We start from the raw sequence: 22,139 nt of genomic DNA on the forward strand, positions 1-22,139 counted from the left end.
CAACCGCGCAAAAACCATTCACTAGCCCGGAAAGCAGATTCCCACATACTCTGCGCATCTATATCTGCTCTACTCCACTCAGTTGTAGAGACATCTGACAGATATACATAGCATCTTGCTGCACGGCTGTACTAGCGGTACATGGAGTTGACCGCTTCAGAAAGTTCGGCATCACTCGATTTCCTGATGCAGAATCAGTCACCAGCGCGGAATCATCAGAGACTATGGGTATTCTATCCTACTCTGCGGCTCTGCCCGCTCAACTAACGTGTTTCACCACTCATCCGCCAGCTCCAAAAACCACCAAAAATCGCAAAAATCGACCCTTGCAAACTCAACAAAACGCACGCAATAAAACCTACAAATCTAATTGTAGCCTTTTCTGCTCATTTTTAAGCTCTTGCTACGATTCTAGACGAATTGGCTAGTACAGCATCGAGATATTAATATTTCATGAAGTTTTGGCCCCCAAATCACTGGATCTCAAGATTTACGAAACCAAGTGTTTATTGACTTCAACTAGAGTCTTGAAATGAGTAGAAAAGGCTACAATTAGATTTCTAAGTTTTATCATGCGCGCGTTGTTAAATTTGCAAGGGTCGGTTTTTGCGATTTTTGGTGGTTTTTGGGGCTGGCGGATGAGTGGTGAATCACGTTATCCTGAGCGCTTACTCAGCCGCGTTATCTTTTCTCTGTACAGTATTGTAACATTACCCCTGTTCAGGGTACCCTGGCTCATGGTCGAAGGTGGAATAGAAGACGTACGCCCGATTAAACGATCCAGGCTCCCTCCCTCCGAAGCCAATCAATCAATCATCTCCACACAATCTCGTCCTTGACCAGCTCATTCTGCTCTTTTACCTTCGCCGATAAGGCAATGAGGGTCCTAGCGTATCTTCTTACGTCGTCGGGCATATTGCCACAAGATGAGGGAACTACACGGATTTTGTTCGGCACCTGGGTGACGAATGACGACGATGAGGCTCATCTGCAGGTCTTTGTTAGAATCATATCTAAACTAGAGAAAGGTGAGCAGCCTGCCATTTTACTTTCTATAGCGGCTAACCTCTATCCTAGTATCGCTTAATACCTTACGTACAGCCCTTCCTTTTAAGTGGAACGAAAATGAACCCTATGATACGGTAAATCCCTTCGGAGATATTCGAGGTATTGATTTCCACGCACTCTGGACCTTCAATTTAGATGATGGTATACTCCTTCAAACAAATCGTTATCATCGACGCCGAATACCTCTTTCGTGTCTCCGAAATGGCCTTATAACCCTCGCTAGTATGGAATATCTTGGCCCGCCTGTTCCTCTACGTTCGAATCCGACGCATAGTCTGACAACACCTTGCTGGAGACCACAGGTGCTGATCGACAAAAGGACTCGCGAATTTACACATCGAATCTTACGCGATTTTGACCGACAGTGGAGGCATATTCTTAGAAATAGCTATAATGCTATTACTCTACGGGTACTTGCACGGGCTCTCCTCTTGCTTTCAAAGCTTGACTTTGACATCTATGAAGAGACGAAGCAGCGACATGGTCGAAGAGGCAGCCATGTCTGGATTACACAACTACCGACATGGAGACCGTTGGAAGCTGGTATTGTCTGCTTTGGTAAAGTCCACGCCGTGGTATGTCACTCGATCCAGGAAGGGATATCAATAGTCCAAAAGCACGCAACATCTCTGGAATCTATAGCCACCAACCCGTACATGATCCTGTCTATTAAGCATATTATGTTATGCCGCGCTACTAGTCCGAACGTATTCGAGTATACTGCACCGGAGCGGCTGTTCAATGGCAATCCTGATACCGAGCCTCCGTCCACTCTAGCGCTGGATTACCTTATCTGGGCTGTAACGCCGTCCGTTCGCCCTAATAGTACCCGCCTTCACTTACTACCTATAGAGATTCAGGATAATATTCTGAAATATGTGTCTGCAGGGTCAGTAGCTGCTGCAAAAATCGGGTGTTTGCTTGGCGTAGGGTCTGTATTTCAGTGGAAAGATGGCGTCTTGAATATTTCGTTAGAGGAAACGTGGACGAACCGCACCCCTTGGTCCCCCGTCGAGTCTCAACTCTGGTTTTCTAAGAGTGAGATTGGTTTAGTGTACAGAGGGAGGAGCTAGGCGCCATTCTGAATCAGAAGTTCTATAATTAATGTGAAATAAGCTTTAATTGCCTTCATGTAGAACTAACGCTTCAAACCTCAGGTTTGAATAGTGGTAGTGGGTGCTTCTTTAAGTATCCGCACATGTTCATGACCGCTTCAACCTAATGCACAAAGTGCAGACGATCAGCCATCCTTATAAGCTCGCTGTCCTTTGCCTTATAAAATTCCATTTCTTCCCCAACTTGAGTGATGGCGTAAACTTGCTTCGACTCAACCTCTGTGCCAGCGCAATGTCTGCCTAGCTGCTCCACTGCTGCAGACCAGGATCCACCCTTCTTCTTACTCTCAACTAAACAGTAATCGTACGTATAGAGGCTGCCTCCAGGACGAGCAACAAGCTTAAGCACTGCCATATCTGGCTTCGATTCATTCTGATCCAATTCGCCTCGTGACTCCTCTTGATAAATCCCCCAGCTATCCCTATCCGGGAAACAGAACCATAGGATCTCTACTATAGCCCTCCTATATATAGACTCATGAGCTTCAGGGGCAACTTGAATATCCCTAACAGCCGCTTTCATAAGGGGCACATCTAGGTACGTAGCAAGCGGCGCCGGGTTGGGGTCGTTACGTGTGATGCGCCCAGTTCGATTGTTCCTCATACACATATAAGCTGCCGTTAATGGTTCCAGCCGACCTAAGTTCGACCTGGAGTACAGTAAACTTACCACTGAGGCTAAGATTTGGATGTATCCTGTGTCCATGTATCCTAAGATGACTTAGTCTGGGCTATCTCAATAGGCCGCGTATAATAATACCTGATCAGAATCCTCGTAGCCAACCGGAACGTCCAACTGTGTTCCCCCATAATACAGGTCCTCATAGTAGTCCTGTCCAGCCGCATTTGCACATTGCTTGAATTGACCGCCCACGAGGACTCCGAGTTCGTATCGCACGTGTGTACGCATTTTCAAAACTACCGAGGGAAATTGAGTTGAATGATTTGAGGAAGTCCGGTTTGTCGATATAATATACCTTATGTACTCGGCAGAGTTGAAGGGTAACCGCCGCCCGAAGTATCAGTGAATGTCAAAGTGGTCCAAGCTCGTCGCGTTGCCTGACGAACCAATGAGTGAAGCGGGCATGACGTCCAAAACAACACAGGCTGCCTGCCATCGCCATCCGACGTCCAACTCAGCACTTTGTGGGGTGCGCATCCTCCATCCTTCCTCGTAACCCCCTGTCGTTTTTTTCCTCTCCTCACTCCTCCTCTTCCCTCCTTGCAGCATGGCACCGCCGAAGATAACCAGCCGCGCCGAGCCCACTGTCGTCACAAATGGCCTACCAACAGCTCCAATCCGGATGTCTCGACTGCCCTCTAGCCTTCGCATCCTGATACTCGTGGTCTTGAGCTTGGGCATAAGGTCTACGGTCTTGTCCGCCGCGACAAACTTCCTGGGCGAGGAACTGGGGAAGATCAGCCGGAAGGAGGCTGACATCTACCATGTGGCTGGCTTTCTCACTTATAAGATCCTCGTGCTCTTGGTTGGCTGGTTCCTACACTACGACTGTACGTCTCCTGGCGTGTTCACATCATTCCTGCGCGCTCTTAGCTAATGTACTCCAGTCCTCGACATCTCCAGCCTTACCCTTGTAGCCAACGCTCCGCTCGCCTATCTCCTTACCACCTACTACCAAATCTCAACCCTCACCATTAGCGCTAATGTGGTCGCCGAGATCATCTCCATTGCGCTTCCAACGTACCTGCTCCGCCCGCGCTCCGACGTCCATAACCCGAATGCCCCGCTCCCAAATCGCTTCCTGTTGAACAGCTTCCAAGTTCAAACATCGACCGGAATCATGTCTGTTGGGGTATACGTGGCTGTGATATGGATCGCGTTGCAGGCGCAGCAACTGAACGAATTCTTGGTCTCTCATTTTGAAATCCCAACTCTCGAGCTAGCACATAAGGAAACACCCATCACCTTGATCGCTAAGATGCTGCCTGTAGGTATCGCCGCGAAAGGCTTCCTGCTCAATCCTTCAATTGGCGCCCAGCCGGCCTCCGGAGCCGCTACACCGGTTGTGCCATTCGACCCCGCGAGTGCCACTCTGCCAGAGACGCTTAGATATAATTTCTGGTTTTGGAGCAAGCGCACGAAGACGCTAGTCCGACAAACAGTAGTTTTAAGTATCTTCATCCTGGCGAATACTATTCAGAGGACTCTTACGATTCGTGGAACAGACCCCAGTGGAGCCGTAGGATACGCGAGCATCTGGATATTGGCGACTATGATCTGCGCGGGATGGTCTTGTTGGGTGGCTGACACTGAATCATAATAGTGGATATCACATGACTTACAAACACCGGATGACTGGTAAATGGGCCATGGCCTGACACACAATGCGATACTAAGGGTTGGACGAAGACATGTTTGGAAGGCCGCTACTTGAGATATCAAGTCTTGGTGTTGGCAGCGGCATTTTCTGGAGTTTCCATTCCTGTTCACAGGATAGCACCATTTTTAGGGGTTCTTCATCGTGCTGGACAAAGGATGGAGGTAATGCAATGTATTGAGTAGATTGTTGGACAGACTAGATACCACCTTTTTCATTTGATGCCTAGGTAGCTTGAGAACACTTGATTTAGACTACGGGTGAGGGTCAGTTCTTGTTTGAACTCTGAGGTAAACATAGTGCCCCAACGTTTGGTGAAGTTTCTGTACATCAACGACATGAGAGCGTTACAACAGCAAGCATTCATAGCAGGTCTGAGTCACACCAGCGAATTTTGTAAGTTCTGCTCTGCAGCGGCCCGAAGACCTTAGTTTCTGCTTCTAATGATAAAATTTTTAATGCGCTACAGTCATTTCTCTCGGCAAGCTTCCAAAGAATCGAAAAGAAAATCAAGCATATCAACATCGCTGTATCAAGAAACAGTAACTACCACAAACAAACTGGACGACAACTGACTGAGGGCTCAGGACCTTTCTAATCGCAACGTGAGTGCCACAAGGGATCGCTCTAACGAGAGCGGATTGTAGTGTTTAGCCCTATGACCGGCAGAATTTGTGGGGACTATATCCGAATAAGCATTTAACGTTACTCTGGCAGGTGCTGATGAGAAATACACACTGGATTGCAGCATTGGCAGTCAGAGCACATAAGTCTGAGGAATAGGGTGTAGCGTTTTCGGATCCCGACTGACCTCAACGCTCTCAATAATCGCATCCACGCACATGAACAAGCTCTTTGTGAGACAAAAGAGCGCGTTGCTTAACATCCTCGTTGAATATGTGCAACCATGGGACTTCTCAGATTCCCATAGAACTGTGGTGATGACAAAGTGGTCCGTGCAGTCGCCACTGACGTAACGCCTAGTCCATTACCACCTACACGCACATGTTCCGCGTGCAGTCAGAAGCCTCCACTCACAACCCTTACCAATCCTCTCTTAAAACATCTAAACCCAGATTTTAGCAACCTCTAGTGGGATCTAGCATCCGGCTTGGCCGGAAGTGTGCCACAGCTTGGAGCTGATAAACGGGTCAGATTCGTACGAAGAAAGGAAGGTTGATTGAGGATAGGAGGTAGAGGGTGGGTGAGTGGTTGGGATAAGCTAGAGCTAAGGAATGATCAGCGGGTGTATTGCGCCTCCCCAGAGGTTGAGGCAGGATCTGCTAGAATTATAATGCGACTGCCACCGCTGCAACCACACATCTCTGTGCACTCTTGGCGTCTGTCTGATTCTTTGCTTTGCTCTCAGCTCCACGCAACGCTCCCCCCAGTTGGCCTTTTCATCCTCCCATTTTCTCTAAAAGGCGTCAAACATCCTGGTATTACTTGATCGATAGTCATCGGTATTACATCCCGACTTATCCCACTCCTAGTACGCATCTCGAAGCTCCATACCTGAACACCTTAATCAGATCATCAGACAAGATGGTGGTGATATGGGGTCTTGACTTGAAAGAGATGCAGTGGGGGAAGTTCAAGTCGAGCTACATGTGGAACAACGAGTACCACCTCCGCCGGACCAAGTTCATCGTCTACCAATGCGCCATGATATTCTGCGTTGTCAGTGAGTCGCTTGGGACGGCTGCTCTTTCTGGTACATTGCTTCCCCACTCTGATATCCCCCCCTGTCTTCTAGATCTAGATAGTCTTGCAATTAGAGAGTAGATATTAACGAGCGTTACTCTTAGACTACGTCGACCAACAAGATTTCGTCTCGGCCCACAGCCCGGGCGCTACCGTCCATAACAACAACTTCACTGGCATTGCGTCCTACAACATCTTCGTCGGCATTTACGTAGCCACTATCTTCGGCTCGGCCTTCTTCTTTGACCTCTTCTGGCCCGAACGCCATGAATCGTACAGGGTCAAGATTGCTTGGCGCGTGTGTTCTATACTTGCCTGCTTATTCACACTTTCCGCGGCACTAACTTTCACCATAATATTGGCGATGAGGAGCGCATATGTGACGGGCACGGATGCAAATACAGCCGAAAGGTTGCTAAGGGAGTATGGCGGGAGTCCGATGAAGTATCGAGATAACGGACGAGGGATTGCCAGTGTGGTGTTTTTGTGGCCAGGGATGGTGGCAACGGTTGCTAGGTACGCTTTTCAAACCCTCAGCCCTTCTCTTTACTCCTATATCCTCCACAAATTTTAGGTGTTAACGAAGGTGATACAGCACACTCCTCCTCTGGCACTCCCTCTCCCACATTGACGCATACGGACCCAGGTCCGCACACACCCGCACCCGCGACGATATTATCAATGGCCCTGATGGGTCGAATGAGAAGTCTCCTGAAAATGGCAGTGAGGCGCTGTTAGAGAACGAGGTCAGGGCGCCAGAGCCAGCGCATGCTAGATCTGAGGGAGTGCATGATCAGAATGAGAGTGCGAATTGAGAATATCATGAGGGGAATTAGGCCAATGGCGGAGTGTAAATGGTTTCACTGGCTGCGTAAAGGTAATGGTGCTGGGATTTGCATCGGAGCTCTAGAAGGATGGTACCCGAGGATTCATGGACGGCGATATACGAGCAACCCAAGAACCGGAAGACGGCAACGGGATGGATTGGATGGGTCTAGAAAAGGAGGAGAGGGAAGAAATGGATTGCACTCCCTCTTAGCGGCGCCTCGCAAGGGTCTCCATCATGATCATCATCCTCACTACCATCCGCCACGATCCATGATGACGTTTACACTTGCACCACCCTTCCCCACTGTCGCTTTCTCGGACCACCCCGGACTCTCACGGCGCACCGTAGCTCTATTCAAGCCTATCTCATCGTCCCATCCCGTCCCATCACGTCCATTCTTATCTTTCTACCTCCCTATCACTATTCTCGTTCCGCGGCCCATGCCCTAAAACTATAAACCTGGCGTTGGCGTTGGCATTAGCGCTAGGTTCTCTCGTAAACTGCTCCCAGCCTCTCTGGCATGGAAATTGTAAGGGTAATAGGTACAGTACCAATCCGAGATACGGATCTGATACTGTTCGTAGATTCTCTTCATGAATGCCGTGCCTTGGGTAGTTTTCTAAGTTCTAGCACTGTGTTGGTATGCATGTCTTACCACATTTTGGACGGAAGGGGAAAACACTGGATTGTTTTGGGGAAGGGAGGTGAGATGTAGGTGCAATCAATTAGGGGTTTGGTGGTTTGCGGAGGGATCTAGGTTTGGGTTTTAAGGGGTGATGGATTGGTGATATGGCGTATCATGGCGATCGTATTAAGGGATTCTTTGGACGTGCTCAGAGTTGGAATGGAATTTCATATGCTAGCTATCCAATCTGTCACGTCGGCCTAACGTCTATCTCGTTCCTAGCTACAATCCAAGGTCTTTCTATATCCAGCTACCAGTTCAGCGTCATCTTACCTGCGATGTTCTAGACCATGGGTATTTAGCGCAGTAGAGCCTGGAGCGAAAGCCAAGTACCCGTTCACGACACTCCTTCATCCCACCTCTTCGCCATAGGTGCCAAGAAATCCATAGTCTCCCTAAGTAGAGATTTGGGCAAGATCTAACATTAACGTGCATGTCACAGCATTTCTCTGTAGTAGCAATAGCAACATGGGGCCATGACCACAGTGGAGAATGAATACCAACAACGTTAAGTATCTTTCTAAAAGTGGGGAGAGCATCAATAGAACCCGAGTATCTGTTCCCGTCCTCCAGAAGAACAGCAATTGCGTCTTGGAATGGTACGCATTGGATGGTGGAGGAGAAGATTCTGCACAGTTTCCTAATATCCGGATACGATGGGTTGGGCTGGGTCGTTAAAATTAGCATCAATAGCAAGGCGTGGATTCAGACTCCGAGTGACTGTCAGTTGACAAGAATCTAGTGGGCGGAATGTACAGTGGGAGGAGCTAGACTGGGCCTGACAGCTAGAGTATTGAAAGCGATGGATGGATGATGAGTGGGAATTAAAAGGGCTCTGGTAGAAATCATGGAAGGCGAATGCGCGACCCTTAAGCCCTTAGGGTTACACAATAAACTTAGTGGGTTTGACTGCCTACCTATTTACTGCGCGTCGAGAGCCCGGGGTGTGCAAATCGCCACAGGTCGCGTGCCCATATACGTAACCGTTAGAGCAGCGGAGCACCATCTCCAATATATTCCCAGCACACAAATCGCTTGGGAAAAGCTGGAGAGACCTTATCGTATGTACATATAGTATATACGTATGCAAGACGAAAAAGTTGGAACTGGTAGCGAAAGCAAGGTCGATATTACCACCGTCCCTTGAACCCGGAGTCTGCGGCTGTAGTGTGCATATTAACCCACGAGCGCAGCAGCCAGTGACATGAAAATCTGTCTGTGAATACTCCGTAGGATTAATATTGACGCGCGGTATCGATGTGGAAGAAGAGAAAAGTCAGGACATATTACTAACTCTGCTCCGATCGTGTCAATGTCATGCATACAGACCAGACCAGACAAGACCCCAGGGACGCCGGTCCGAGCCTTGTATCAGCATCCGCGTCTGCGCTCGTGAGGAAATTACATGTCAGCGCTCACCATTGCCCTGTCCATGCGTAGGCAGCTATCACATGGTCCGTTAGGCCTTAAGAGTCATCAGTCTGTAGTGACGAATTTCCGTGGAACGCTCGACTTGTTCAAAATCGGTTGATGCAACGTAGTGCATGCATGCATCCCAAGCATTGAACCGCGCCAGCTACTCCATCTATATGCATTGAAATGTGCCGTACCTGCATGGGGTCTAAAGCCACATAGTGAACAACCGACTGCCTGCCATGATCGACCAGCGATGACCGGTGAAAGAATATCTATGTAATAGGAAAGAGGTCGGGTGGGCTGATTGATGCATGCCCAGAGGTTCCGGACACTCGTTCCTGGATTCGCTCCGGGATGGATGGCGCAATTAGCATACACAGACAGGCACGAGCACGAGCACACTGTGGATACTGCTGTGGATACTGTATGCATAAAGCGCACGCAGGTCGGATACGTAAGAGTCGACTCTATATGCAATACCTGCAATACAAGCAGGTCCACTCCCAGGTCGTGCATGTGTACGCCATCGGAGGTATACCTGCTCATAGCCTCGGAGCTGGTGAGGCCATACCAGAGGCTGAATTGTGGGCATGGAGTATTGAGTTTACGCTTGCGTAATTACGAAAAGCGAAAAGTGAGTGGAAAATCTCGAACAGCGTCGTGTCTGAAGATGTGTACAAGCGACCTCGGGAACGTGGATGCGATGCATCCATGTTTCATAGCCAAAAGACGCAGTTTCCCAATCAGGCACACAGGTCCCTGGAACATGCCGTTTAGCAAGCAGGCATCGAAGCGTGCGCCGCCGCTTCCAAGGATTATTCGGTGCAGTTACGCCTTTAGGACTGCCCATTCGGCGGCCCGGGACTTTCATCCCGCTCCCCTGCTTCGCAAGGAAAATCAAAATCAAAATCAAAAATCCAGAAAAACTCGGAGGCCAAAAAGTGACTAGGCCTGGAAGGCCTGGGATGTTGCTAGAAAATTTAAATAAGGCTGAAGAACACTCCAAGGTTTGCAAGGGGCTGTTGGTGCTTTCTCATCAGCAAGTGTAGCATACAGGGACCAGGATCCCGGGTGAGGGAAATCAGACAAAAATTCTCGCTGCTAAGGTCATTGACAAAACGTGGTCTGGCTCGCACGGGAGGGAAGGGAAGAATGGAAGGATGCCTGTAATGGCTGATTGTGATATGATATGATATCGTTGGACTTGTTTCATTCATGACTTTGCTTTTGGGTTGTGAGAGGCTTGCGTGGGCGGGTGAGTGGGAGCATGAAACTTGGTGCCCAAATCCTGATTCTTCGCCACGCCTGCTCGCGCCAGACTTTGGTGCGTTGGTGTTCGTGGTTGGATTGTTGGGCGCCTGCTCAAACCGTGCGTCGGTCAGTCATTACCCTGACGATACAGCCAGGGCCTGCTATTTCGACGACCTGCGACCATGAGTCAGCGCATGCTAATGAAGGCACGTGACTTACTGCGCCGCGTGTTCTGCTTTCTCTTTTCCCGCTTTCTTTTTGAGACGAAAAAGACGTCGCGATCTAGAAAGCGGACCAAAGGCTCAAGAGAGAAGAGAAGAATAGCGTTGCAGATAATGTGGAGAGAGAGTGGGGCGCGTACCTTCTCGTGCCAACTCAGGAGTACACTCATAGCCTGACCACCACCTTCACCTCCTCCACGAGAATGGATTTGTGAGAAGCCAGTCGCTTGAGGGGTTATGTTCCGCGTTGTGCTCGCCGCGTTCGTCTGTGACATGCCCTTGTAGCTGTCCCGGAGCAACGTGGTTAGTCAAGAGCGCTCAATGAGGGAACTTCAGACGGAAGGTAGGACAAGGGAGGTACATGGTCATTCGAGCTTCTTCGCAGGCAAAAGGCGGTATGGAGGGGACCGAATTGGTTCGCGAAGGACCTCCCTAGATGCTGAATTAGGGAAGTGGAGCGTACATATACTTCATGAGCACGTCCAACGCCTCCGTTCCACCTGGCGACTTGTATATACGGCCGAGCATCGGCGACATATCTGACTGCCGGATCGATTGGAGAATCTCGATAACGGTGGCTAGGTGGACATCCTATTGGAAAGTGTGAAACTACAGTCAGCGTCGTCTACCCCAAGTGTCTCTGTGTGATTGTACAAAACGCTGTCCCGGTCGCCGGAATCCCCAGTCCAGCTCGACGGTCGCGACTGTGACCATACGCCCCGGGTTGGGAGAGACACTTGACGACAGTACCCCGCCATTTTGGGCGAGGGCCATCGGCGCGAGCACAGTGAGTGGAGTTGGAGCAGCTGGTAGAGACGTACCTTGCCCCGCTCATCGGCTCCGTATGGTGGATTCTCCAACGCGCCCTGCAAAGCCCCCTCATTGTCGCCCCCTCTGAGAAGCTGCCGTATCTGCCCAGCGAGCGACTGCACATCAGCTGTTGAGACTGGCGCGACGGTGGCCGTCAATGTGCTCAGGTCGAAGTTGGCAGGGGAGTCGGGATCCAAGGCGTCAATGTTAATTGTGCGCCAGTTGACGGTAGCCATGGTGGCTGCGTTCCACTATATTGGTACGATGGATACAGAAGATGCGAGAGTATCGGACAGTAGGCAATAGGGGTGGCTGCAGTCTGGTCGGCACGGCCAGGTGTGATGACGGAGTCGGCGGGCAAGCTGCAATGTTTGTGATCGTGGGGGTTGCGTGCGTCTCCACCAGTGCCAAGCATTTGGGCAGCCCGAATTCCCCAATACTGAGCATCGGAAACTTTTCTCGACATCGGGAGGTACCTAGGTACCTTCACTCATCACACAAGCAAGGGTCGGCGCTCAACCACTGCAAAAATGGTCGGACGCAGCGCAGCTCAGGCACCCAACGCCTATCGATCTGGTCGCAACGGAGATCCGCGGCGCCACGAGTGCGACAATGCCGCTGCGGCAGGAGACGTGGGCACTTGAGGTCACTCCAAGAATAACATCATCGATCTCGATAAAGGCAACTCATGTAGATTGTGATTAAAAAGACAGTCTATTTCCACCTCGGGCGTGTCTCGCGACACACAGGACCGAGACCCAGGCACCTCCAGCTCCAAACCATGATACCAACAAGGGCAAAGCGAACAACGCCGTCGCCTTTGTGGCCGTCCGATGTGAATGCAAAATCGTCGTGTAGTGATCATGAACCAAGTGCAGGATCCACCGACCGCCATTCCGCCGAGCTATTGTACAAAAAATCCACGCCACTATGCGAACGAACGCAGGCGAATGGAAAGTCTACCCTGATATGCTGTCCCGAATGAAACGAAGAAAAAGCCGATTTTTTTTGGTATCCATGCCTGGGCCCATCCTATTCTAATAAACGCCGAGAGGTAAAGGAAACTTTTTTTTCCACAAGGAGATACCGTCACTGTGAAGGGTGCGCCAAAGCAAGGGGGAGGACGGGGCTGTCGATGGAAGGAATTCGCTGGAAACAATCAAAGGAACGCAGGTCCGGGGTATTAGGCATGCTGAGGAGAGGAATCGAAGAGTCGCTGATTATTAAAAGGGCGTAATCCGAGGTAACAGCCGATGAAAGTGAGAGGCGCAAGGATTGGAGAGTTGGCAGTGTCGGTCATGTCGGGCAATGTGACATGGAGGAGTAAGGCTGCAGCGATATATTGGTTAGTCAGAGTTTATGCGAGGTGAGGTGAGCGAGACTTACGATGCGCGCAATGTCATCCCTCGGTCCTCAACGGGACATGTCTATTCTCGGGATTGCAGTGAGACCAGCCAGGGCGAGAGAGAAAAAGAAACCGTGGTCGTGGCGGAGACGGCAGGTCCGATGTTGAGACGTAGATGGCGACATGTCGCTATCGCCTCTTTGGCGGCGGCGGTGGGGGTTTCGGGGTACCGGTCGTGTCATAGGCTCCGCGTCCCATATTGTTCGATTCCGAGGCTCTAAGTATCATGTTGACACTGTGGGGGGGAAGGTGGCCTGCTTTATAGTATTAGCGGCGACATGTCACAAAATCCCAAGCGCGCGGGTTCACTCACAGATTCGGCGATTGGCACCAAGATAGAGCGTCAGCTTGGTGAGCGGCGGTGACGTGCTGTGTGCAAGGACGGGGCCGGAGCAGAACGGAGCAGAACAGAGCAAAAAAGGCAGCAGGGAGCGGCGTAGTCTGCGAGGTTGCGGCAGTGTGTGCGAGCTCACGCAAATACAATAGTGCTGTGTGGTGTGGGAGGTGGTGTCGTGTACCAGAGGACTACAGCCGGGTAGGTTGCTGGCTTTATTAAAGAGAGTAGGTGAGGGAGTGAAGGTGAAGGGGTGGGAGCAAAGAGTGAAAGCAAGAAAGTCCGGCGGCGAGGACCCGTCCCTCATATACACAAGTAACAATCAGTTTAGGGGGCTAGCTGCAAAAGCATCGCCTAGGCTCACGGCAAGACAAATGAAATGAGAGTGCTTTTCAGGAAGCAAAGCGCAGGCTCCATGACGTGCCGACCAACGGGACTTCGGGCTGTTTCATCAACTTCTTCCCTGCGCACTCATTTACAAGGGGATCTGCGCACCCACACAGGCGGGACTTCGTGTTATCCCTGCAACATCCACCAGAGACGCGCTAGCGCGCAGGTACCTGCAGCCCCCCCCAAGACCTTGCCGCAAGCCGTCACGCTTAGCCCCGTATCCTCCTAATTCGCCGTCAAACCAACGTCTGCCAGTCTGTTGCCTGCGCACGCCTGCCCACCCTCAGCTTGGGGATGCTGACCTTCTCCTGATATCGCCTTCGTTGTGCCCTCCGCGCGCGGGTGTGTGGCACAGTCCCGCCCTCTCAGGAAGAAGGATCCCAAGCTGGTGACTTTGGCCGCTGCTCTACCAGCGCATTTGACGCACGCGCTCGGCTTAGATGAGACCGTGTCAGCGCCGGACCCATTGCCTCTGCCTTACCTTCCAGCGAACCTACTTGCTTGGGCTCGACGACTAGAGCTGTCCCTTTTTGACTCGCTGGTGCGCCGCCGCCTCCCCGTTGTGGGCGCCAGAAGCCTCACCAGAAGACGCCTCCAAGCCGCGGAAGTGTTCCCCGATGGGCCCAGTGGAGCGCAGCGCATGTTACTGCGAACCCAAATCGCTGCCCTCACCCAGGTAGCTGGTACGTTGGATGGCTGCCCCTAAATCGTCCCAGCTCAGAGGCACGGAGTCAGGACAGCATGAGGCGCGCCTTTGTGCTTGCTTTTGGCGGACTCTATCTCTGCGGAATCACGGCGGCAGGATGCATCGTTATGTTTCCTTTTGACTGTAGAAAAAGCTTCGTTCAATGTTGATAGGCTGCTCTTATCCACGTGGGATTCTTCCACGACCCCCTCGTATGCTCTCGCTCCCGTGGAGTCGCCCGAAATAGCTGTAGTCCTGGACATGTCTTCCGCTCATCTCGTGTCAACCCTCACGTCTCCAGGCAACTCCCGTCCTGTTCGCCATGCTGTGACTCCGTGACTCGACTTGAATGCGCCCGGGATGCCTGCTGCCCATCCTGGAAGAGCGTTGGCTCAGGGCCGGAGCAAGGGACTAGGCCACTTGTCCAAAGCAGGCTTCGCGTCGGCGCCAAGTCCTTCGCTTGGCTATTTCCTTCTGGAAAGGCTCCAGAAACGTTCTCGTTTGATCGGCCTAGGCGCGATATTGACCCGCCACGGAGCCATGTCGCTGAGCCGCAGGAGAATGTCACTATCCCTCCTGGCCTGCGGTCTCAATCGCCACCTTGGAAGGGCTGAGATGCGACGTCGCAAAGAGTGCTGTGTCATATTACCGTCAGTGACAACCGCGCCCAAATTTGGTCGCTTCGTTCTCGGACATGTCGCATTTTGCACAAGATCAGTGATCGCTGCAAGCCTTCCGCGCATGCTCCAAGGAAACGGAAGCTGTATGCAGGCGTGCGCGTGGATTCGTTCGCTGTGACTCTGCTGCAAGTGCTGGGATGCGAGCCTGGAGCCGGTTTCACGCACAGCAACCGCGCTTTGTCGAAATACACCTCAAGAAGCCGAAAAGTCTCTGTCTTGATGACCACCACGCTGCCGTCTCCTTTGATGCGCAAGACTCTGACAGCCACCTGCTTTTTGGCGATGATGACATCTTCTCCCCTCTATTGTCCACCGTATAGGTTGCTTGTTGCGGACCAGCCCACAATTTGCCAGAATGCACGCTCTACGCTGCTGCCAATAAGATAATTGCATTTCTGGGAAGTGAGCTGATTCGCCCGGCCACGCCTCAATTCCTCGTCCTCCCGCCGGGCGATATTGACAGGGGTTGCGACAGCAGAGTGAGACCGAGACAGGACCTCCGAGCAGGATGAGTGAGAACATCACGGGCAATCCATGGTAATAAAACCAGCCTCCCGACTTCCGAGGTCAAAACACGGCGCAGGAAAGCCATGAGCAGTCATTGTACGAAGAATCTGCAAGGCCTCTGTGGAAGCTCAGAGCAGGTGTCCCGGTCGATCGCACCTTGCGAGTTGCCAAAGTGAGGGAGAATTACCACCCTGACGCATCTTTTGTCGCAAACACTTCCCAGCAAGCCAGCTGCGTTGCTGCTCTCTTACGACCGCTATTCCTGCGAGATCCTCCAGTGTTGGAATATTCTCCACAAAAAAAAGATTTTTGAAATTGCGATTGTGAATTTTGGCTGTGGGGAGCACCGGAATGTGGGCACTGGGCGAACGGGTTCGAGCTGGTGGGCATGACGCTACTGCAAGGCCCATCGTCTGTCCACTCCGGTGGAAGCGAAACAGGGGTGAAGACAAAACAGGATCGATACCTGCAAAGGCAACCCTGCCGACACGTGGAGTCAGGCTGAAGAGCTGCCGTCGACTGGGAACTTTGCCGTGGGAAAGGGGGGGGGGGCGAGTCTGTCTAAGAGGCATCGTTTGCTTGCAGCCCGACTGCCCGCCGAAATGCGTGTGCTTGAACGCACACGGTGGGAATTTGAATCAGCATTGCCCGTCGCATTCGGGCCGGTCATCTGAAGACACGAGAGCGGCCTAGTTTCCAGAACGCCTCCGGGCGACAGCCGAAGCTTTAGCCGGTAGACCACCCGTCCGTAACAGGAAAATAAGGATGGATGGGGATGTGTATTTTGCAACGTTCCACGGCAGTCTTGGGTCGACAGTTTGCGACCTGACTTTCTCGAAGGTCCGTCGTCCTGCTTCGTCATCTAAGTGCCAGTCTGCCGATCTCGCTGGAAGTTGCGTCGAGTTGAATAGATCGCCCTCGATGACCTCAACTTGATCACTATCCCTGATGATCAGCGAAACATCCACCCCAGCCTCTGCGAGAACACCTCCCCTAGGAGATCTTAATGCCTGCCCGGCCTCGGGCAGCACAAATGTTGCGGTCAGTTTGCATGTGTTGCCCGACAAGCGTGCAGCAATCACAACGCTGACCCGAGGGTTTGTCAAGAGCTCAAAATTGGTCGTCCCACCAGGAAAGTTCTCGTCAGTCCCCGGTAACAGGTACTTTGTCGCGTCTCTGCAACCACTTGATCACTGTCGTGGAATACTGCCAAGCGGCGGCTTGCTGCGCAATCTTTGGATCTCTCCGATCTGTACCTACCCGCCAGAATGCTTCGGATTTGGGTTGCGAACACCAGTTCCTCGTTTGCGGGGTCGCGGATACGACACTCGCGTTCGCAAAAATCGACAGACGTTCGACGATTGAAACAGTGATTGTTTTCCCTTGCAAGATATGGACTCGTAGCTACCCATCACGTTTCACAAAGGGGAGGTGAAGCAAACTCCATGCAGGTGCACCGGACGCGTACGAAACATTCCTGCCGCAAACGTGGTTTTCATGGGAAAGAAATAAAAAGGCACCCCTGGGTACTATCCCATTTACTACTACTATTGGATGACGACTGATAATTATAAGATAGCTCACCGTTCATTGCTGCTATCCATGCGCTATCAGGTCTAGGTTCCTCCAGTGTTCTTGAAAATGAACTATGACACGCCGAATCTATATTGCTGCAACTCTGCAGCAATATGCGGCTTTCCGCCCTTCTCCTATCTCGAAATAGGAACTCCCTTGCCGTACCCTATCGATCAACTCTCCATGTTTCGTCCCCTGCAGTTTCCAGCAAGGCCGAATCGGACTGATCCTTTCACAATATAATTTTTTTCGCGCATATGCAGCATTTATCTGTTTCTTCGCATCTGCAGCCGCCATTCTCTAGTTGTGTGCCGGCCGCGTTCAAGCTCACGATCCTGTGAAACCCGAGTTCCCGGCTCTCGCACAAACTTTTCCTCATCCAAAAACAGCACTCATTATGTAGTGCAGGAGCGGGTTTTCGAATCCTCCCGCCGCCCTACGAAGATTGATTACCCTCACGTACCATGGTCCGGATGACATGCATTCCTTCACCGATATTTCTTGCGGATATGGATATCTGACTGCATGAGCCCGGATTATCACCTCAGCAATAAGCACAGGTTCGATGACCCTCTATGGTCGGGCATGACGAAATGGTAGCGCTAGCTGGCTGCTGACAGGCGGAAGGATCCTTCTTTCCACGTGGATTCTCATCCCGTTCTCCCGCCCTACCGTCGTTAGCGAAGGCTTGGGGCTGCGCAGAACTCCAGCGTTTTCTGCGGCTGTTTCGAGGCTGTCTCGTGGCTCGGCGTCGATTTATAAGTGTAGGGCTGAATCCTTGGTTGGGTCCGAGGGGCTGATCCGCCCGCATGTTGCGGCGGGGCGTCTGGACTCTGACATGAGCTTGCCAGCTATACACAAGGTGGTTGAGCTAATGTGCGAGAAAAAAAGAAAAAAAAAAGGAAAGGGACCCCTCTATAGGTGCTCCCGTCCCAAAATCTTCTATTGATCCAAATAACTCTAGATTAGAACCTTCTTGCAGCACGACAACTTCAGCCGCAGACCTCAACCTTGCTCCGAGCGAAAAAGAACCAACAAGAAAATAACAATCACCAGCTCTACCTCCAAGCGGAAATCCTAGAAGATTGTGCAAGTTCGCAACACGAATTCCGCTAGCGCTGTTTGCACACACTCTAGACCGACATGAATACAGCGGCTCAGTTTTGATTTGTTGGATTAGTTGCGCTTTTTTCTCTTATCGCAGTCTCTCTTATCAAGCCCCTCTCGTTAAGGCCTAAAATGACATATTTTTATTCCTGTTATTCTGTACGGCTTTGTCGGCAAGATCATGCAGAAATTGAGCGGACAAGTCTAGGCCTTGGCATTTTTCCGCGCTAGATTTAGATCACCTTGTCAGTTTCCTGGACATGCAGATGATTATGGTTAACAGAAGCCATTCCTGTGGGTGCTAAACGAAGTTTGTGTCCACTAGTGTCACTGTGCATAGACTGCATTTTGTTCGTTTAGGTTTCATGTTCGTGATGATGATCTCGACAATTAAGAGCGCTTGTAGTACATTTAACTCTCGTCTAATATTCCGACTGTGGTAGTGCGGCAGTGTGGCAGTAAAAATGGAGAGGTCGCGGAATGAGTCGAGTACCGCAAGGAGGCTGCGCATTTTCTGTGCTTATTGATAAATAACATGGTTTTAACGGCAATGTGGAAGCTATGGCGGTGAAGCACGACTGGGAAGATACTGTTATGCTTTTACTTAATCGCGGTCCCGGACAAGCCATAATTGTACCCTAACATACAACGGAATTCTCTCCAGATATTATTTTCAATTACGGCCGAGCATATTACTTATCTAGACTATTACATCCAACTTATACCTAACCCTCGTAGGGTTCTCTCTTAGTTAATCTACTTCAGCTTGGGCTCTGATATTTTCAGTCATCCAAGGGAAACGATTGTCCAATATTGGGTAATGACACGTCACTAAGCAGCATCTTGACACTCAGTGGTCTTATAATCCTCAGACCGCTTAGCCGCTATTAGGCAAGACTCATATTAGTATTGCACTCGACTAGTGGGTGGTCAATAATAAGGGCTAACTGGATTACCATATATAGGTTCGTCGCGGAGGTATTCAAGAGGGATGTCCCACTTTGTCCCCGGGTGCCAATATAGTCGATCTTACACGGGAAGGATTTCGGATTCGTGTAGACGACGACATTTCCTGCGGAATCTTCTATTGTGCCCTAGGCAAAACCGTTTCCGGGGAAATCCGAGCTATAATTAGTGGCATTGTTCAATAAGTATATAATGAAGTTGAGCGCTCTCATGATTCCAGCTCAGGATTCGATTTTATTTCTCCTGTGCTGTCCAGGGTTGGTATTGAATGCTTTGTAGATCCGTTCAGCTGACTTAAGATCTGGTTTACTTACCTACCGGGTCTGTCCACCTCTAAGATCTATGTTTTGAAGGTCAGGGTATCTAGTGAGTTGTTGTCTCCCAGAATTGTGAACTATAACCACCGCCATTTTAATCTATTATTGCACTACGCGGCATTATTCAAATATTCGATGCTTATCTCAATTTTGTCCATAATATTTAGTCATAAATTAGATAGAAAGAACGCAAGACTTCTCTTCCTTTTCTTGGTATTATTAGTTCCCCAGTTCGTGGAAGGCTTCCCGATATGAAGCCGCGGTGATCAAGGAAAGTTTTGATCAGTGTTCCCGACCGTTAGTACACTTAACCGTACATACGACCCGTACAAGGTGGTTTAAGCCGTACGTATGTATAGGGCCTACATTCCGTATACTCTTCCGCATTTGAGGTAGCTGTGCTAATTATTTACGGTAGCTATACAGGTTTTTGGGTCGTTTTTAGGTTCCGGGTTAGGTTTAGTGGCTGCTAGGGCTAATTTAGGCGTGCAAGGGCTCGTACATAGACATGATGTTTTAATTCCTCTCACAGTCAATAAAGCGCTCATCACAGGGTGTTGCGCCCTCGCTGGCCTCCTCTAGCCAACCCCCTGCTAAGGAATACCGCGCTGCCTCTTCCAAACGGCTTTAAAAGGCTTAAGCGATATCCTCTAACTCATTACCATCTTATTATGGGATTCCTTTACGCCTTCTACGTGGTACCCCGGCCAAAGAACATCTAAATGATGCTTCATTAGACGTGGTGATAGCCTTTAAGACTAGCAGTAATAACACATTGTGTATTAGCGCTATATCTCACCTAAACCAACTAAGGTACTGCGTGAGCAGAAATCTCAGCTTCTTAGGCACTACAAGGTTTCGTTTATGTAGACGTACGGCGCAGGTCTGCGGTGCGTCAAAGAGGATGGCTAGAAGAAGCAATACTAGCCCTGCCGGCTTACCGCCTAGCTAGTATTCGAGAGGTAGCGAAACTAGCGTCCACAACGTACAGTACCTCTAGAGTGCTTACAGAATTGACCCTAACGCTAGCTAGCTAGGAACGCACACGACACATGACTTCAAACAAAGGCCTATTGGTTAACCTTGCAATCCTCCATAACAATAAGGGCCGGATCACTAAAAGGAGGAGCAAAGTTAACAAGCTTAACGCTATTCTTGAGTCCTTGGCAGACGAGAAATACGCCGGAGATGCCATGCTACTATTAAGCGCTTAGAGAGTCATTTCACCTCTTCTACTTCTTCCGCAACGGGTTAGATCGAATGAAAACAAGCTGTTACCATGTACGATCCATACATCTGCCCCATCTCCTCTGTACAGTAACGTCATATCAATTGCCTACTCCGTGCAGTTACCGAACCACCTCAAGAATCGCTCCGTTACTAGCGGTCAGGGACAATAAAACCCCTAGAACTCTTCAGTCAAAGACGGCTGTGGCGGCATCAAGATCGGAAGCTCCTGCTGCGTTGAGGTTGTTCGTAGACGGAAACGAGGAGCGCTACCATGAAGCCAGCCCACATGGGTCCACTCAAGCTGTCTTCAAACTCAGGGTAATCTTATCAAATCTTCTACGGCCTTCTTCTTCCCGGTCAAGGATGAAAACTGTGCCAAAATCGCCAAGAAATATGGAACCTTTACAGTGGAACAATTCATCAAATGGAAACCCGAAGTTGGATCAGATCGCACTAGGGTCTGGGCTGACTCATACAATTGTATTGGTACACCTAGGACTCCTACCACACTACCGACTGCAGCCTTGATAACAGCGGTCCAAACGGACTCGCCGAAACCATCCCTAGTTCAACACAGTCATATCTTATGGTGTAAGAAGTTATATTTGGCAGTGAAAGGCGGCACCTCCGCTCTCAGAATGTGAAAGGTACGGCGTATTTCCATTGAGGGACTTTGTCTCCTGGAATCTGACCATCGGTGCCGACGGCACCAGCCTTTAGGCGGAGATGTACTATTACGTTACGATCCCGAGAACGCCTTCTCCCCTACTAGAAGGAGCACACTTACAGTAGCCAGGCCTCCAAGAAATGGAATCCAAACCTTATCCACCCAACCGGCATGATCTCTGACTGCGATGCCTTCCATCTCCTGAGCGCGGAAGAGGGGTTCCAACCTATCGCAGACAAGAGCGGGATTACACTTACACACTTCCTAAATGGAGCACGAAAACAGGTGGTGCTGATTGCGGCGCCTTATGGGTCAAGGGCTGCGTGTGCGTCCGCATCGTTGAACACACCGAAGCCGAAAACTACAAAGAAACCAACGAGAACGACAAACTAAAGCCTGCAGGGTGTAGCAAAGTATACCCGAAGCATACACAACCAGAATCGATCCGCGCCTTCAAGAAGTGGTAGTTACCCGCGGCGAAAGAGTTCTGTGCCAATATCGAAAGAAAGTCTCAGATTCACGCCAACAATATCTGTTAAATGGAATAGATTGCGGTATGTTATGGAAAGACAGGTACGTTTGTGTTAAAGACAGTTGAATATTTCCAGTGTGTCCAACTGTTAGTTACAGAGCCTTTTAGAGGTTGTATAGTACAGTTATAGAAGAGTTAGCTATTACTAACTAACTATACAAAGAAGATAATGTTAGTGTATAGTTTAAATACAGTAACTAAAGTATTATAAAGTAATTGCGCTAAAGCTAAAGACTATACCTAATTAGGAAGTTATAATACTCTTTATAAGATCTATAGTTATTAATCTTACTAGTAACAGTAATG

The 22,139-nt window shown here is 50.2% G+C and overlaps 8 protein-coding genes across 8 annotated transcripts; 4 read left to right on the plus strand and 4 right to left on the minus strand.

Annotated features, from left to right (window-relative positions):
* Positions 1–560: 560 nt before the first annotated feature.
* Positions 561–2,141, plus strand: BDR25DRAFT_390589 (uncharacterized protein; the record flags this gene model as incomplete). Its single annotated transcript, XM_033698104.1, has 3 exons — positions 561–699; positions 748–1,028; positions 1,078–2,141. The coding sequence occupies exons 2-3, from the start codon at positions 878–880 to the stop codon at positions 2,139–2,141; spliced, it is 1,215 nt and encodes a 404-aa protein (XP_033553658.1). The 5' UTR covers positions 561–699; positions 748–877.
* A 145-nt stretch (positions 2,142–2,286) lies between these two features.
* Positions 2,287–3,156, minus strand: BDR25DRAFT_338963 (uncharacterized protein; the record flags this gene model as incomplete). The annotated part of the gene is made up of 3 exons (XM_033693330.1): positions 2,944–3,156; positions 2,854–2,894; positions 2,287–2,798 (listed from the first exon to the last, which is right to left on the minus strand). The coding sequence occupies exons 1-3, from the start codon at positions 3,027–3,029 to the stop codon at positions 2,287–2,289; spliced, it is 639 nt and encodes a 212-aa protein (XP_033553659.1). The 5' UTR covers positions 3,030–3,156.
* Positions 3,157–3,301: 145 nt separating this feature from the next.
* BDR25DRAFT_299990 (uncharacterized protein) lies at positions 3,302–4,828 on the plus strand. Its single transcript, XM_033689271.1, has 2 exons — positions 3,302–3,695; positions 3,753–4,828. Exons 1-2 carry the CDS (start codon positions 3,488–3,490, stop codon positions 4,463–4,465), a joined length of 921 nt encoding a protein of 306 aa, XP_033553660.1. The 5' UTR covers positions 3,302–3,487; the 3' UTR covers positions 4,466–4,828.
* Positions 4,829–6,067: 1,239 nt separating this feature from the next.
* Positions 6,068–7,041, plus strand: BDR25DRAFT_208746 (uncharacterized protein; the record flags this gene model as incomplete). The annotated part of the gene is made up of 3 exons (XM_033684582.1): positions 6,068–6,236; positions 6,331–6,742; positions 6,822–7,041. The coding sequence occupies 3 exons, from the start codon at positions 6,068–6,070 to the stop codon at positions 7,039–7,041; spliced, it is 801 nt and encodes a 266-aa protein (XP_033553661.1).
* A 3,148-nt stretch (positions 7,042–10,189) lies between these two features.
* On the minus strand, positions 10,190–11,792 carry BDR25DRAFT_299992 (Arp2/3 complex 16 kDa subunit ARPC5). Its single transcript, XM_033689272.1, has 4 exons — positions 11,450–11,792; positions 11,092–11,219; positions 10,769–10,913; positions 10,190–10,581 (listed from the first exon to the last, which is right to left on the minus strand). Exons 1-4 carry the CDS (start codon positions 11,672–11,674, stop codon positions 10,519–10,521), a joined length of 561 nt encoding a protein of 186 aa, XP_033553662.1. The 5' UTR covers positions 11,675–11,792; the 3' UTR covers positions 10,190–10,518.
* Positions 11,793–12,624: 832 nt separating this feature from the next.
* BDR25DRAFT_41356 (uncharacterized protein) lies at positions 12,625–13,614 on the minus strand. The gene is made up of 3 exons (XM_033698535.1): positions 13,157–13,614; positions 12,825–13,097; positions 12,625–12,767 (listed from the first exon to the last, which is right to left on the minus strand). The coding sequence occupies exons 1-2, from the start codon at positions 13,482–13,484 to the stop codon at positions 12,973–12,975; spliced, it is 453 nt and encodes a 150-aa protein (XP_033553663.1). The 5' UTR covers positions 13,485–13,614; the 3' UTR covers positions 12,625–12,767; positions 12,825–12,972.
* Positions 13,615–14,612: 998 nt separating this feature from the next.
* On the plus strand, positions 14,613–15,444 carry BDR25DRAFT_309184 (uncharacterized protein; the record flags this gene model as incomplete). The annotated part of the gene is made up of 2 exons (XM_033691061.1): positions 14,613–15,015; positions 15,272–15,444. The coding sequence occupies 2 exons, from the start codon at positions 14,613–14,615 to the stop codon at positions 15,442–15,444; spliced, it is 576 nt and encodes a 191-aa protein (XP_033553664.1).
* Positions 15,445–19,321: 3,877 nt separating this feature from the next.
* On the minus strand, positions 19,322–20,599 carry BDR25DRAFT_348751 (uncharacterized protein; the record flags this gene model as incomplete). Its single annotated transcript, XM_033694469.1, has 10 exons — positions 19,322–19,358; positions 19,406–19,450; positions 19,519–19,542; positions 19,594–19,646; positions 19,726–19,782; positions 19,818–19,879; positions 19,935–19,997; positions 20,060–20,154; positions 20,204–20,352; positions 20,450–20,599. 10 exons carry the CDS (start codon positions 20,597–20,599, stop codon positions 19,322–19,324), a joined length of 735 nt encoding a protein of 244 aa, XP_033553665.1.
* Positions 20,600–22,139: the final 1,540 nt, after the last annotated feature.

The sequence above is a fragment of the Lindgomyces ingoldianus genome (assembly GCF_010093535.1).
Source record: "Lindgomyces ingoldianus strain ATCC 200398 unplaced genomic scaffold BDR25scaffold_2, whole genome shotgun sequence".
In the NCBI taxonomy this organism is placed as follows: Eukaryota; Fungi; Ascomycota; class Dothideomycetes; order Pleosporales; family Lindgomycetaceae; genus Lindgomyces; species Lindgomyces ingoldianus.

Coding starts and splice junctions, on each gene's coding strand:
- BDR25DRAFT_299990 (XM_033689271.1), top strand. CDS start 3,488: ATGTCTCGACTGCCCTCTAGCCTTCGCATCCTGATACTCGTGGTCTTG. Junction 3,696..3,752: donor CTGGTTCCTACACTACGACT/GTACGTCTCCTG, acceptor AATGTACTCCAG/TCCTCGACATCTCCAGCCTT.
- BDR25DRAFT_41356 (XM_033698535.1), bottom strand. CDS start 13,484: ATGAGGGACGGGTCCTCGCCGCCGGACTTTCTTGCTTTCACTCTTTGC. Junction 13,098..13,156: donor TGGTGCCAATCGCCGAATCT/GTGAGTGAACCC, acceptor ACTATAAAGCAG/GCCACCTTCCCCCCCACAGT.
- BDR25DRAFT_299992 (XM_033689272.1), bottom strand. CDS start 11,674: ATGGCTACCGTCAACTGGCGCACAATTAACATTGACGCCTTGGATCCC. Junction 11,220..11,449: donor GAGCCGATGAGCGGGGCAAG/GTACGTCTCTAC, acceptor ACTTTCCAATAG/GATGTCCACCTAGCCACCGT. Junction 10,582..10,768: donor TCCTGAGTTGGCACGAGAAG/GTACGCGCCCCA, acceptor TCATGGTCGCAG/GTCGTCGAAATAGCAGGCCC.